The sequence below is a fragment of the Heterodontus francisci genome, chromosome 17, assembly GCF_036365525.1.
Source record: "Heterodontus francisci isolate sHetFra1 chromosome 17, sHetFra1.hap1, whole genome shotgun sequence".
Taxonomy (NCBI): Eukaryota; Metazoa; Chordata; class Chondrichthyes; order Heterodontiformes; family Heterodontidae; genus Heterodontus; species Heterodontus francisci.
The window spans coordinates 71,194,883-71,211,449 of NC_090387.1; the positions used below are offsets into that span (position 1 = coordinate 71,194,883).

The 16,567-nt window shown below is 43.2% G+C and overlaps 1 protein-coding gene across 4 annotated transcripts in view; it reads right to left on the bottom strand.

The window, feature by feature from the left end:
* mbtps1 (membrane-bound transcription factor peptidase, site 1) overlaps positions 1–16,567 on the bottom strand; it is a 181,022-nt gene that overhangs the window by 88,123 nt on the left and 76,332 nt on the right. For all 4 annotated transcript variants that reach the window (XM_068049631.1, XM_068049632.1, XM_068049629.1 and 1 more), the window contains exons 4-5: positions 11,006–11,209; positions 4,485–4,595 (exon numbers count right to left, since the gene is read on the bottom strand). In XM_068049631.1, the coding sequence (XP_067905732.1) occupies positions 4,485–4,595; positions 11,006–11,209 (315 nt within the window). The remainder of the gene's footprint in view (positions 1–4,484; positions 4,596–11,005; positions 11,210–16,567) is intronic.

The following is a 16,567-nucleotide window of genomic DNA, read 5'->3' on the forward strand; positions in this document are numbered from 1 at the left end:
GATCACTTGGGAAACTGGGGTATAATTAACAGCTTCTAAGTGGACGCAGTCTGTGAGCACGGTTAGCTTTCTTGACTGATTTCATATCTGGTAAGGCTGAAGATGTACCAACAAAACATGCAGCACATAGGTTGACTTGTTCATCGGTGGACTCATCACAAAGAATTGCAAAAAACTCATGCATTAATCGGAGACTTCATCTCCTCACAATGTGTAGCAAAATACTTTGGTAGATAGTCCTGTCATACTTTACTTGCACTTGGCAAGCAACCACCATTTTGCACATTATGTTGAATAAATACCCACAGCTTTGGGTGATCAAGTTTTTCCAATGGTATGTTGGCACTTGCAAAAGCATCCACAAGTTCCATTATAACCAACTGACTATTTTCTGAGCTCTCGGTTGACTTCTTAAAAAAAAAGAGAAAAAATTGTTGCTAGTTTTTTTTGTATGTTCATTTATTAAGCAGTGCAGCATCAGATGTTCTCTTTCTGCTGCAATGGCTTTCTCACTTTAAGTGGTTCTGAATCGTTGCCTACTGAATCGTTACGAAACAGCGCAGCTTGTACAAAACAGTATATCACCACCAGCATGCAGAATCAGGCTTGCAAATTTTTTCACTCGATGTGCTACAGTAATGGTTGTGACCATTTTTGATTTGCTCATTCTGGCATGCTCATTTGTCTGCCAACACTTGAGATTGCTAATCTCAAACTGCACCAGAAGCCCTCCATCATCTACCAGCCAGTTGAGCCTTGTGTCAATCAATAAAACAAATGATGTTCGCAACATGCCCAGCAATCAGCAAGGTGAGCCTTGTGTCAATAAATAAAACACGAAGTTCGCAAAATGGCCAGTTTCACGGTCTGCGACGTATTTTTCACAGCCATGGATTTGGTAGGGCTCTAATCATAATGCAATCAGATGAGTCAACATGGTTTTATGAAAGGGAAACAGTGTTTGACAAATTTATTAGAATTTGTTTGAGGATGTAACGAGCAGGGTGGACAAGGGGAACCAGTAGATATAGTGTATTTGGATTTCCAAAACATATGCGATAAGGCGCCACATGAAAGGTTACTACACTAGAAGCTCATGGTGTTGGGGGCAACATATTAGCATGGATAGAGGATTGACTAACTAACAGGAAAGAGAGTTGGGATAAATGGGGCATTTTCAGATTGGCAAACTGTAAAACTAGAGTGCCACAGGGATCAGTTCTGGGGCCTCAACTATTTATGATCTATATTAATAATTTGGATGAAGGGACTGAGTGTATTGTAGATAAATTTGCAGACAATACAAAGATAAGAGGAAAGCAAGTTGTGAGGAGGATACAAAGTGTCTGCAAAGAGATATAGATAGGTTAAGTGAGTGGGCAAAAATTTGACAGATGGCGCAGTGGTTAGCACCGCAGCCTCACAGCTCCAGGGACCCGGGTTCGATTCTGGGTACTGCCTGTGCGGAGTTTGCAAGTTCTCCCTGTGTCTGCGTGGGTTTCCTCCGGGTGCTCCGGTTTCCTCCCACATGCCAAAGACTTGCAGGTTGATAGGTTAATTGGCCATTATAAATTGCCCCTAGTATAGGTAGGTGGTAGGGAAATATATAGGGACAGTTGGGGATGTGACAGGAATATGGGATTAGTGTAGGATTCGTATAAATGGGTGGTTAATGGTCGGCACAGACTTGGTGGGCCGAAGGGCCTGTTTCAGTGCTGTATCTCTAAACTAAACTAAACTAAACATAATGAGAGAAAATGTGAGGTTGTCCATTTAAATAATATTGTTCTTTTCTATTTTTCCTGCCAAAGTGGAGAGAGACTGCAGAATGCTGTGGTACATAGGGATCTAGGTATCCTTGTACATGAATCACAAAAAGTTAGCATGCAGGGACAGCAAGTGATTAGGAAGGCAATTGGAACGTTGGCATTTATTGCAAGGGAGATGGAGTATAAAAGTAGGGAAGTCTTGCTACAACGGTGTAGGACATTGGTGAGACTGCACCTAGAATACTGTTTTGGTCTCCTTATTTAAAGAAGGGATATACTTGCATTGGAAACACAGTTCAGAGAAGGTTCACTAGACTGATTCCTGGGATGAAAGGGTTGTCTTATGGAGGAAAGACTGAGCAGGTTGGGCCTACACTCATTGAAGTTTAGAAGAATCAGAGGTGATCTTATAGAAACATGCAAGATTCTGAGTGGGCTTGAGAGAATAGTTGCTGCGGTGCTGCCCCTCCTGTGGGGGGGGGGGGGGGGTGAAATCTAGAACTAGGGGGCACAGTTTCAAAATAAAGGGCTCTCCTTTTTAAGAGGAGGAGGAATTTCTTCTCAAAAGGCTTGGTAACCTTTGGAATTCTCTACCCACACAGCAGTGGAGGTTGGGTCAACGAATATATTCAAGGCCAAGTTAGACAGATTTTTGATCTGCAAAGGAGACAAGGGTTTTGTGGAGCGAGCAGGAAAGAGAGTTATGGCCACAATCCAATCAGCCATGATCTCATTGAATGGCAGAGCAGGCTCGAGGGGCCAAATGGCCTACTCCTGCTTCTATTTCCTATGTCCTTATGGACATGGTCCTTTTTTGATCTCCAGATAAAGCGAAAGATGGCTCAGGTGACTGCCACGGCACAGATGTGGAGTATGGGCTAGACTTATGCCATGTACAGCAATGCAGAGCACCTCACTCCTGATGACCAGGTTCTGACCCAATGAAGAGGGAGCATCGCTCCCACACGCCCAGTTTCTGTTTCATCATGGCTATTTGCTCCTTCCAGTTTTTGGCACACCCCAGCCCCTCCAAACCATATCCCCAGCACCTTCCAGGTATTGAGCTTCTGTATGTCCCGCGTTGCGAAGGATGGGTCTGGCCACATTGCCGCCAAACGCTTCATTCACCTGGACCATGCTGTACCACCTGTCCCTCGTGGAAAAGTTTGTACAGAAAACATGTTTGACCACAAGTCCATCAGGCAGTGGTCTGCACGTAATGTCTGAGGCCCTTATAGAATAGAGAGTCATAGAAGGCAGCCATTTGGCTAGAGTTCATGCCAGTCCCTGCAGAGCAATCCAGTCAATTCGATTTCCTCTACTCTATCCTTGTAGCCCTGCAAGATTTTCCCCTACAGAGCCCATTCAATTTCCTTCTGAAATCATTAATTGGAAAAGGAGATGGTGGATCCTTTCAGATCATTCCCTGAGCAGACGGTCAAACTCATCTGGCCCAATGACTCATGGTCAGAACTTTCAAACAAGCACCAAGGCATGGCTTGGCTGCTGGTGAGAAGGGACCTCCCAGTCAGATCCTCCATCCCGGTCTCACCACCTCTGGACGCTGCCTTTGAGGTGGCTGTGGTGGGGAAGAGACGGTCAACCACCTCCTTCTGGAATTTGCCTTCGCAAAGCAAGTCTGGAAAGAGATGCAGTGGTTTTTGTCAAAGTTCATCCTTAGCAGTCCTGTAACAGTGCTCTAAGGCCTGTTCCCAGGGACGCACACTGCGATAAACATCAACTGCTGTTGAAGGACTATCAATTTGGTGAAAGACACACTTCAGTCTGCCTGAAACTTGCTGGTCTTCCAGTGCAAAGAGCAGTCGACGACTGAGTGTTGCAGACTGGCACATTCCAAAAGGCCCAGGACTGTGTACTGAGGAACACACTAAAGCTTGGGACAGCACTGCAAAGACTCAATGGGGAAAGGCCACTGTGTGAGGCCCTCCCACCAGGAGGGGCTGGAACCCATGTAAAACCCCTCAGCCTGTATGCACCAGAGAATGTTTGGCATGTAATGGAAGTGTACACTGTAAATATAACCTGTAATGGCAAGTGTAGCAAGGCATCTCATGTACTGTATTGAAAGAAACTGATCTGTATTGCACTTTATGCAATATCACATTTGAACTGTTATGCAATGTATTTTTACAAATTTTATGACTAAAGTATATATTTTGTAAAAAAAGGTTAAACCACCTCCTCCACAGCATTACATGTGCCAATGACTACGAACCCATGCCCTTGGGCAGAAAACTCCTCCATACAATCCACAAACTGAAGTGGTGATACTTCAAAATTTTTCCCCTTCATTAAATCCACTAATGCCAGGACTGACCTGGAATAAAATACTGGCTATGAACACAAATATAAAATTACCAACAAGCTAGAAATAAAATTGAACTTCAATCCTTTTTGCTAATACTGATCAATTCATTGAGTAAAATCTCAGATCATGCAATGTGATCAATGCAGATGAATGGTCCCTATCGAATGGCATTACATCTTTAATCACATTTTTTTCAATAAAAATTGCCACAGCTGGTAGAGGCAGGGAAGTGGCAGCATAGAAAATGTGGCACCAACACTCCAAAAATCTTCAGTTGCTCAGCTAAAGCAGATAACTATAGGACAATAGATTGTGAAAAAGAAACCCCGAACACCAAATTGCATCCAAAAAACTAGCAATAGGTTTTGTAGAACTGGTATACATACCATCATCTAAGGTTTTCTCATTGGTCCAATTTGTCCGCTCTTTCACATTCTTGAAGTGAGGATGTTTTTCACTAAGTCCCGTATCAAACACTGCTACTTTTACACCAGCACCTGGAAAGATAATCAAACTGAAAATTTACACACCGTGCTGATTAGTTCCAAAAGGTCACACTCACATTAACCTTTTTGCTTCAGACATTGACTGACCCACTTTGCATGCCCAGTAATTTTATTAAAAATTTCCAGCAATTATGGCCTTACAGCCTCATCACAACATATAGTTACAATGCTGCAATTAGTGATTTCCTGTTGGAGGCTTCAGTCACAATCAACTTGTCTACTTCTTTGCATCAGTCATTCGTCCATCAGGATGCACATCGAATAGACATGACTATGAGGCAAATAGTTTGGAATCACCACTAAATTTGAAATCACGTCGCATCTTACATAGGTGATACCTTACTGACAATGGAGGGGAGAAAGAGGGAAGTAGTTCTGGTTACAGCTTGTAATATAACAGACATGAAATACTGCCTGTGATGGGTAAATAATTAGCACAACCTTTTTGTTTTGCACAAAGTTACTGCAGTAACAAGCTGAAGATGGGCCCCCCCACCCCCAAGTCCAGAGCACTGTGAAGAGACTGCCCCTTTCAAAGAATCTCCCCATTTTTTCTCCCCCAGAGTCAACTCTGATCCCATCTATGATTTCAGACTTTTGTTACAACACAGTGAAGCATGATCACAGTGCTCCAGGTGCAGTGTAAATATAGTTGTAAACATAATTGCTCAAGTCACCTCAACAGAAACAAAGGCAAGCCCAACAAGCAACTAGTCAAAGCATTTCTGGGGTGGTTATAGGGCATGGAGCAAATGGAGAAAGAAGAAAACAGCCCAGTTCTAGGACAACTGGTGCTGGAAGGACAAGGTCATATGTCTGTCACGTTTTTAAAGCCATTGACTTTACCAGTGATACAAGGAGTCCAACTACAAAACCTAATTGTTAATTGTGCCATCGCTTGGTCACTTGAACATAACTGTGAAGCAAGCCCAGCTAATGCTCAGATTTTGGACATAGTTAGTTAATAACTACCAAGTACTGTATCTGCTCCTTGATGCTAAACTTTGGATGGCATTAGTCCTATTATCATAGTTAAGTAATCTTAGTTCCCGAATTTCTATCTTAACTTCATCTCTGATGACTCTGGCAAAGGGCAAGCTAACTAATTCAATAACATAACTGGTCATATTCTTTGGACTGAGTAATGCAAGGCAACTGAAAAAAAAAGTCTAAAATTTAGGTAGCCTATGAATAGAAATAGATGGTGTCTTGAGGTTCACATCGGAGATATGGATGAGAGGTTAAAGATACATCTGATACGAATGCTTTGTACATGGTTCACAGTATCTCTCCAAACACTTTTTAAACAGCAACTGCCAGCATTATAATCATTTATTATTGCTGGAAAGCAACTAGAGACATTTTTCTACATTAGAAATCTAACTTCTGTGGTGGTCATGGTCAATCTCATCTGGCAGAGACGCCAGAAAGCCAGGAGTATTACGGGGCTGAAAATAACAAGCAATGCACTTCAGGCTGTAACTGGAATTATCAAGATTGCTGCTAAGAGTTAAGGAGTTTGCATATGAAACATAAAAGGTCAAAGGGCATTATTCATTGCCAGGAAAACAGGTAAACATTACCAACTCTGGAAACAGAGCAGAACTTTAGTCCTAGGCCCTAAAGTAAAGACAGCCTGAGCAAAAGAAAATTGACAAGAGATCTCCAAGGTAAAATACATAGGTTTGTAGTCAAATTTAAATGATTTGGAGAACACATATTTTAAGTTCTAATATAATGTTTAAATGTGTATAGTCAGTGGTTGCTTTGCAAACATCAACCAAAGAAGCCTGCGCATAAATCTGAGCAACAGCTGAGTTTCATGACACTTGTTGATTCATGAATGGTAACTTTGGGAACAAAGGTGTCATTTGATTCCTTCAATCTGTAGCTGACTGATAGCAATTCCACTTGTAAGGCAGGTGATGAAAACTATTAATTGTGTGTGAATCAATCAGCAGGATTCATCCAACAGGCTGGTTATTTGATTTATTTCTCCCTCAACACCCAAGAGGTATGATACAACAGCCAAACACTAGCCACAAGGCATCAAATTATTTGAATATAGCCAGAACAGACAACCAGAAGGAACTTAATGCAAAAAGGGTGATGAATCATCTATATTAATGACTTGGATGAAGGGACCGAGTATATTGCAATCACATTTGCTGGCGATACAAAAGATAGGTAAGAAAGCAAGTTGTGAGGACACAAAGGGCTGGATTATATGCTCTTCCCCCATGGCGAGTTTTGAGGCAGTGAGGGCACTTTATTGGGCAGGATGGTGGCAGGAGGGGTCCCAGCCACCTTCCCACCTCTACCCCAATGAAGTCAGTGATGGGAAGTCCTGTGGAAAGCCTTCCCACCACCACTGATATTAACCCAGAGGCAGGTGGGGCTATTGCAACACTGAGAGCAGGCGATGCAAATCAGTGCAGAGTTGGTTGCCAGCTCCCAGGGGAGCAGGGGTCCCTCATTCAAAGGCAAAAGCACTCAGTGCCTGATTGAGGGACCCAGCATTGGGAAGGTGTGGGCCCGCTAACAGCCAAACCCCTGCCCTTGCTGCCAAACCCCCCGCACCCCCTCCCACATGACCATCACCCTGTGAAACTCCTCCGGCCATCGCTCACCTTTGTCTGGAATCCTGCGCTGACCCAGGCAGGTATCCTTCTCACAGCAGCCACCAACTCCCCAGTGGCACTGCTGAGCAAAAGAGCTGCCAGCTCAGTGGGCAGGACTTCTGTCCCCTGGGTCCTTGATCATGGGGGAATGCCCACCACTGTCCACTTAAGTGCCTGATTGGCGTTTAATTCGGGGGGCTTCCCAAAAGGTGACAATGTGGGGCTCTTGCTGGCTCTACAGCAGAAACCCTCGTTGTCTATATTAAATACCATCCAAAGAGTCTGCAAAAGGATATGGATAAGTTAAGGAATTGACAGAAATTTGGCAGATAGAATATAATGTGGGAAAATGTGAGGTTATCTGCTTTGGCGGGAAGAACAGAAAAGTGAAGTATTATTTAAATGGAAAGACACTGCAGAATGCTGCAGTACAGAGGGCTCTGGGCATCCTTGTACATGAATCACAAAAAGTTTGCATGCAGGTACAGCAAGTAATTAGGAAGGCAAATGGAATGTTGGCTTTTACACCAAGGGAAATGGAATATAAAAGTTGGGAACTCTTGCTACGCCTGTGCAGGGCATTGGCGAGACCACACCTAGAGTACTTTGCAGAGTTTTAGTCTCCTTATTTAAAGGAGGGATATACTTGCAGTGGAAGCAGTTCAGAGAAGGTTCACTAGGCTGATTCCTGAGATGAATGGGTTGTCTAAGGGAAGCTTGAGTAGGTTGGGTCTATACTTATTGGAGTTTAGAAGAATGAGAGATGATCTTATAGAAAGATACAAGATTTGAGGGGACTTAACAGAGTAAATGCTGAGAGGATGTTTCCCCTTGTGGGGGAATCTAGAACTAGGGGGCAGAGTTTCAAAATAAGTGCTCTCCCTTTTGAGACAGACGAGGAGGAATTTCTTTGCTCAAAGGCTCATTAATCTTTGGCATTCTCTACCCCAGTGGAAGCTGGGTCATTGAATATATTCAAGGCCGAGTCGGACAGATTTTTGATCTACAAGGGAGACCAGGGTTATGGGGAGCAGGCAGGAAAGGAGAGTTAAGGCCACTATCAGATCAGCTTTGATCTTACTGAATGGCGGAGCAGGCCAGAGAAGCCAAATGATCAACTCCTGCACCTATTTATGTTATGTTCTTATCTAGGAGTAACCCATCAAGCAAAATTGTACAGATGGGCACGGCATCCAAAAGATAGTCAAATTCTAGGTAAGGATGGTTCTTAAATTCAAGAGATAACTGAGCAAGCATATTCAGGAACTTCACCTATTTTCAGCAAGCCTCTATGTGGCTTCCAAAGTACAGAGAGGAAAAATAGCTGCACTGACTACAAACTACCCATGAGAGGCAAGAGTGGAGATGAGACGTCATATCTTGAACTGCACAGAAGAGCATAAAACCCAATCTCCAAACTCTTGATTTTGGATATAAAATTAGTGACAGCTACTGTGGAAGATGCAAAGATGTAAAATTAGGTTATTTAGCATTGAAAAAAGGAGATACAAGTTAAACTGGCTCCATAATCTTCACAGCAATTTAAAGCTGACTAAATCCTTTAAGATAATTCACCTCCCATTTTTTACCTTTATATATATATATGTCAAACAAAAGTTGCAAAAATGCCCCAACTATTAAGTTATTGAATTCTTTTGGGCCTCCTTATCTTGAGAGACAATGGATACGCGCCTGGAGGTGGTCAGTGGTTTGTGAAGCAGCGCCTGGAGTGGCTATAAAGGCCAAAAGTTATTGAATACCAACTGCACAACTGCAAGAAAAATGTATTTTTGTGCTAAACACGGATTAAAAATGGAGAGGAACATTTATTGTGTATTTCAAAAGAACAAAGATTTACTTGAGCAAGGAGATCCCCATCAAGTGTCTTGGCCCATCCACAGATAATAAAATCTAATATAAAATATATATTTTTTTTGATGTAAAGTCACCAGGTGCCATGTGAACCACTGACATGTTTCTAAGAAAACATCTAAAATAATGCTTTAAACAGGCCTTACATATTTTAATAGAAAAAGGTTCTTCTCCCACCCCCCACCCAAAAAAAAAGTTAAGCAACTTTAAGCAGACTAGCAATTTCATCCATGTATTAGTCAGACATAAACAAGCAATTAAAAACTTTTACCAAACATTGAAGTACTCAGTGGCACATCAGGAATTGCGACTTTACTGATGGATCCATAAACAATGAGATTACAGTAGGAACATTTTATACAGTTTCACTAATAGCAAGGAAACCATAAATGTGCATTTTATATCAAAGGTCACTGCACAAGCATTATGCGAAGGGTGTTTTATTTAGTTCTCTATTGGAACTAACATGATATCAGATAACTTATAACATATCTGATAATGTATCTGATATCATGGCATACAGTGATGCAAAGAAGGGTCATCAGATTGAGATGGAAGGTAATTTACAGTGTCACCAAAACATTAATCCTTACCGTCTATATCTCAAGAAAAGCACTTTTTTTCCTGCCGCTCTAGAACTATTTTTCATAAAATCAAATCAGAGTACTGATGTAATGTAGGAGCTAGAAAAAAGGGTGGCCAAACCCAACAATGTAAGCTTGCCCTTTCAGCTGCGTTCACAATTATTAATTCAGGTTATATTAATGCTGCTCTTCAAAAAAATCAACTAACTCATCAGCCCTATGTAAAACCTATTTTAAAAGACAAGGCCAAAAGGCCTGTTAAAGCCAGTTTTAGATCAGGCTTCTCAATATATGGATAATGAGTTCCTGTGAATGCAACTAAGTGTTGTACATTTATTAAGTTTCCTAACACTGATCCATTCAAATCCTTAGTTTTCTGAAGATAGCCACTTGCAGAGCAAGAACTACTCATTAAATGCATTTCCATCACAAAACAGTTCTGACGAAGGGTCAGCAACCTGAAATGTTAATTCTGTTTCTCTCTCCACAGATGCTGCCAGACCTCTGAGTACTTCCACAATTTTGTTTTTATTTCAGATTTCCAGTATCTGCAGTACTTAGCTCTTACAAATTTATTCAACTTGGGTGGTTTACATTGCAAAAGTCCAATGAGTCATCAAGATAACATGTAAAATGATTTCTAATTTATAGCTGTGCTCCAGAATTGTTCTGGCAAGTTAAATGAACTATAGGGTGTCCAATTTTGAGCAGCATAGGAACAACCAGTCAAAAAACAACAATGGATGCCTTCTTTCAGCTCTTTTCAATTATACAATGCTGCTATCAAACAGCATAGACTGTTAGAGTCATAGAGTTATACAGCACAGAAACAGGCCCTTCAGCCCATCTATTCTAATCCCATTTTCCAGCACTTGGCGTGTAGACTTGTGTACTATGGCATTTCAAGTGCTCACCTAAATACTTCTTAAATGTTGTGAGGGTTCCTGCCTCTACCACCCCTTCAGGTAGTGTTCTCCAGATTAGAACCACCCTCTGGGTTTTTTTTTTCCTCATATCCCTTCTAAACCTCCTGCCCCTTACCTTAAAAATCTATGCCCGCTGGTTATTGACACTTCTGCTAAGAGAAAAAGTTTCTTCCCATCTATGCCCCTCATAATTTTGCATACCTCAATCAGGTCCCCCCTCATCCTTCTCTGTTCTAAGGAAAACAACCCTAGCCTTTTCAATCTCTCGCCATAGCTGAAATGCTCCAGCCCAGGCAACATCCTGGTGAATCGCCTCTGCACCCTCACCAGTGCAATCACATCCTTCCTATTCCCCACTTCCACTTACATAACATTACCATCTGGAGTTCCATACATACCTGTATATCCCATCTGCCACAATACATCTGCCTGCAGGGTCTGAGCTACCTGTCGAGGGATGGCCCTCAATAGGCGTCTGCTTGAATGCCTGCCTGTAGCATGCCAGAATCCAGAGCCCAGGGAGAGGCTGGTTCTCCTCAGGAGTCTTGAAGACTGCCACTTCTGTGTCCATCGACTATCATTACATGGTGCAGCTGAGTCTGCTACAACAAAAAAAAAAGAGAAACTACATTTAAAGTCTAGTACAACAGGGAACAAGTAATACCACTCTCACCGGATTTGCGAATAATGTGGTTGTCATGTTTTGGGATTTCTTTTCCAAAAAAAAAGACATCCTTCACAGAAAAGATTTGAAATAAAGAGTGACTTAAACGTTGTGTTTTAAAGCGAAGTGGAGAAACTGATCAAAAAATTAAAAATGTAACAGTATTACTGCATTCAGGCACAATCGAAGAGTTTGTCATTCTCACAGCAGTGTGCATTATCTACAAGATGCACTGCAGCAACTCACCAAGGCTTCTTTAACAGCCCCTCTCAAACCCCCAACCTCTGCCACCTAAAAAAGGACAAGGGAAGCAGATGCATAGGAACACGACCACCTCAGGGTTTCCTTCCAAGTCTCACATCATCCCGATTTGGAACTGTGTCACTGTTCCTTCATTGCCGCTGGGTCAAAATCCTGGAATTTCCTATCTAACAGTACTGTAGGAGTACCTTCACCACTCAGACCGCAGCAGTTCAAAAGAAGGCAGCTCACCACCACCACCTTCGAGGGCATTGAGATGGGCAATAAATGCCGGCTTTGCTAGCGACATCCACATCATGGTGAATGATTTTTTTTACATAAATATGAGCAATAACAAAACATGGTTTCAGCCACATAAATAAAGGTCTCCAGAGGAGGGAAAAAAAATGTGTACAACTTCAAAATGCTAGAGAACGAGGTAGCATCGACAAATAAACTGCACGCACAATAGAAAAACTTTTGTTCATTCTCCCATATATTGTGACCCATTTCTTTATATATTTTTACCCCAATAAACTACATTTAAAAGCTCAAATCAAGTTTGTAAGAAACCTATAGGTCACAAGCTTGGCATAACATGCTACACTAGGCAGTCACAGGATGCACAATTGTCCACAAGGCAATTTCATGATCTTACGTGGACCAGTAGTGCTGCCGTCAGCCAGCATACCAGGTGCCAGAAACAAGGTGAGAAGTGTGTCCACCTATTCACATTAGATTGGCAGAAAGATGGCAAGTGGAGAGAAAAGGAGTTTTGCTGAAAATGGACAAACCAAACATATTTTTACTTAAAAAAAAAACACTTACTATCTACAATTTGAAGTCGGAGATCAAAAGCATTGTTCTAACAGATGATAAAATCACTGGTTCTTAATGCATTCTATATACTATAGTACGCAACACATCTAGCCTCGCTGTGTTTACGCCTGCAGTTCATTCTTGGTACACATTAAGATTCCAATCTGGAATAGCTAGCCACAAAGAGCATATCACTTGAAAACAATGCACAAATTGATCTAAAGGTAACTATTTTTTTTCTTTAAAAGTGCATGTTATTCACTAAAGAGCTACAAGTTCAACACCCAACTGAAAGTCCAACTCTTCATCAAACCTATCAAGACACATGTTCAAACAATGGAAACTATGTGGAAAACAGGACCGTCTCCTTAAAAGAATGCCACTATTATAAGGTTTCCAACACAATACAAAACCAAACTTGGGAGTTACCAAAAGCTTACGTTATTTACATAGGTCTCCCCCTTTTTAGGTCTCTGTGCCAAATCCCAAAAGCCCAGCAAACAATCTGCTGTTAGCCTCAAATGGCCTTACAGAAGGTGCACAGGAGGGACCCAGTGAAAACTGGTCATACACTTACTTTTCCCATGGGGAGCTATTGGCAGCCACAAATGAAGGATAAAAAGGAAACGGGAAATCTAGAACTCATTACGTGGAGGAACTGCAGGCATGAAACCTCACTGAGACATACAGCAACCCATTCACAACCTCGATTACTCTGACATAATTCCTCTAACAAGTACCCCTTTAAACCAAAAATCCAAACTTTTTTTTTTAAAACTAGGGTTGCTGCCCAATGTACGGGCCTTAAACTTTTCCTAATGAGGACAAGTTTCTTGGTAGTGGCACCAAGCAACAGACAGAATGAGTTTAGTTTATTTCAACAAAGGAAAGGAGGCCAAATGTTTTGGGTCTTCTGGTATATATAATCTGTTTGCACACAAGTGCAAGAGAACAATTACAGCAGATTATAACAAATAGGGTAGCGAAGACCAATTGACAATACCAGGGCTGGACAATTTCAGGGTAAGGAAAAATGTATGGATCAATAAATTAAATTGCAAATTGATCACAAAAGGATTTGCATAAAGAAGAAAAGAACAGACATCAGAATGATTCTTGATTTAAAGTTTTCCATGAACAAGCGCTAAACGCTCACTATAGTTTTCAGTTATTTGACTAATGTTAGTCATGTTTGCTGGGAGGCTCCACATTTGTTATTTACAGCAACTTAACAAGAAGCTAAATTTTTCGGGCCCCCAAAAATACTGGTGTCAGGCGACATGTCAATTTCAAGGTGCCGATCCCCGCTGTCGGCAAAATCATCAGGGCAGGACAGGGATCCCACTCTCCTCTCAACTGAGGTCAACGAAGACTGTTAAAAAGCTTGTTAAGAGTTTGACCTTTAAGTTTTTAAAAGGGGTGGACTGGTTACCCACGCCTTCAGAAACTGACCAGCTGAAGGTAGTTGGGTAGAGTGCAAAGCCAGTCACGGCTGCCCCAGGGAATCGCCCGGCCCCATAAGAGAGTCAGCGAGGTAAAGGGGGACGGGGGACTGGGCACTTGGTAAGGGGTGCCCTTGGTACTGCATGGGTGGCAGGGAGACTGGCACTCAGCACTCAAGACTCTGAACAGGGTCAGCACCCCCCAGGCCGAAGGCCTGCTACCCGAACCCGAAGGGACCAAATGACATGTCGGGGTCAGCTGGGCTGGATCCAACACACAGCAAGGTAAGCGTTAAAAGTTATAAAGTTACCCAAGCTGGAAGTCCGGGACGTCAAGCAGAGTCTACGCAGTGAGCGTCTGACGTCATCACGCTCCTGCTGCAGCTTCCGGCAGATTGGCAGTCGGAATGTAAGTGAATGGAACATTGCGGTAGTCGGGGTCGGGCTTTTTTTTTTTAAATCACTTGAGCAGGCCTTTACCCCAGGCATCGCAGGGGTAGACGAGCAGGGGGCAAGGCTGCCAAGAGCAATTGGGCAGCTATCTGCATAGAAGGAAGGCTTCAGCTAGCAAACGGGGACACAACTATGAGATTCTGGGCCCAGTACTGATGAGGTACAACATCATGCGCAGGAAGGGCAGAACCACAGGTACGAGGGGGGCACAGGAGAGGAAGGAAGGGCAGGAAGGCAATGGAGGCCAAATTCTCAACACAGGATTTCCCGAAGACGGAGCTACATGGAGATGACCGCGAACCTGTGCCGCAGGAGATGACTACTCTCCAGACAGATGGTCACAGACATCTGTGTCCCCGTCACCGAAAGACCTTGCACCTCACAGCACTGATCACCAGGCCCTGCTAGTGGCCAAAATCACTGCAGTCTTGAGCTTCTCGCTCCTTCCAAGAATCAACTACAGACCTTGGTATCTCAAAAATCACATTGACCAGTGAGATCAGACCAGAGAGATGCAGTGGTGTGCAGTCACTGATGCCCTCTTTGCTAGAGCTAGACAGCAAATGCATTGAAACAGACAGGGCTTCACAGGGACAGAGGGCACTGAATTTCAATTCCATTGCTAGGATTCCCCCAGTGCAGGGCATTATCGACCACACCCATGTGGCCATCATGGCACCCAGTGACCAGCCAGAGAGATCCATCAACAGGAAAGGCTTCCACTCCCTCACTGTCCAACTGGTCTGTGACCACAAGGGCTTTCTCTATGTGTGCACTTGTTTTCCTGGCAGCTGCCATGACTCCTTCATCCTCTGCCAGTTCAGGCTACCTCATCTTCATTCCAACCCCTAAAGTGCATGGATAGATTATAGGGGGACAGGAAAATCCCCTGAAGAGATGGCTACTGATCCCTCTATGGTAGCCCCAGAGGCGATACAACCAATACCACCTGCTCAGCAGGACAACCATTCAGTTGGCCATCAGTCTTCTGAAGATGCGATTCCAATGCCTGGACTGGTCGAGTGGTGCCCCCCCACCCCCCCCCATACCCTCTTGCAAGGGTCTTGATCATTGTCATCTCTCTATAACATGGCCCTCCAGAAAGATGTGGACCTTGAGGACAGTGAGGTCCTAGAAGGAGACAGCTCATCAGGGGAGGAGCAGGAGGCAAGAAAGGAACAGGAAGAGAAGGCAAAGGGAGATGATGCTGAACAGAGAGGTGGCCCTGCTGCCTGACGAGGTGGCCTCCTCCTGCTACTCTCTGGGAAGAGGACCTCCCTCCCCTCCCTCACTGCCTCCAGCATTAGATCCAGGTTAGCACTGATGCAGCAAGTTCTGCCCTGCCCCAGGTGCCAGCTCTCCTGTGACATCTCACTTCCCTCTGGTGCTGTGGAAGACACTGGTACAATCTGCAGATCTCTCCCTCAGGAGAGCCGGCAGCCTTAGTGGTGGCTGCTGTGGGGTGCCAAACTTTAACTGACCTGTCTCCATTCCCTCCCCCACTGACTCTAAAGGGGCAGGAAACAAAGCTCCATACCAATTAAGGGCTCACTCCCATGAAAATCTGAATTTTAAATAATTTTGCCACTGGAGGCCAGTTTCTGACCCAAACACAGACGCCACACCGGGTTTCCCCCTCTGGTGAAAATTCAGCCCATGAAATTAGATTCCAGTTGTTCTGTACATTGTTCTGTACATGCTTGTAAACAGTAAGGAGGAGGGTCCTTGTAACAACATTTTGATGACACTAAGGCATGCGTTGGGGCAAATACAAGAGAGACGGAGAGCAGCAAAAACAATGCCAGCCCATTAGATGGGCAAGTTTGAATATGGGAATTTAATGCCGTTTATATTAATAATACATCTGATAATTAGCATGGCCATCTTTCAGGATAGCAATATGACTGGTAGAAGTAGCAAAGAGGGCAAATCGAAGGAGGAGCTTGGGTTTGAAACCTGTAGATTACAGATGAATGAATGAGGCAACTAAGGAGCTAAACAATTACTATTTTGATAATGAATTGGATGAAGTGTGACGCATAACAAGAACAAAGAATGCATAGCTCATGAAGGAGGCTCCATTGGTAAATAAATTTCAGTTTGCTTCACAATTTAAGTGTGGGGTGCTCCATTTGCTAAGAGGAATAAAAGATGGTCGCGTACGCCTTGGGGGATGGGGGAGAATGGGGTAAAGATTCACAAGTCATTGAATAGTAGCAACAAAGACATAAAAAAAGGGAAACAAAGCACTGGGGTTTATTTCTAGAGTAATATAATCCAAAAGTAGAGAACTTATGTTATGCTAGTAAAGCATCTTGCCACACCACACTGACTACTGTGCA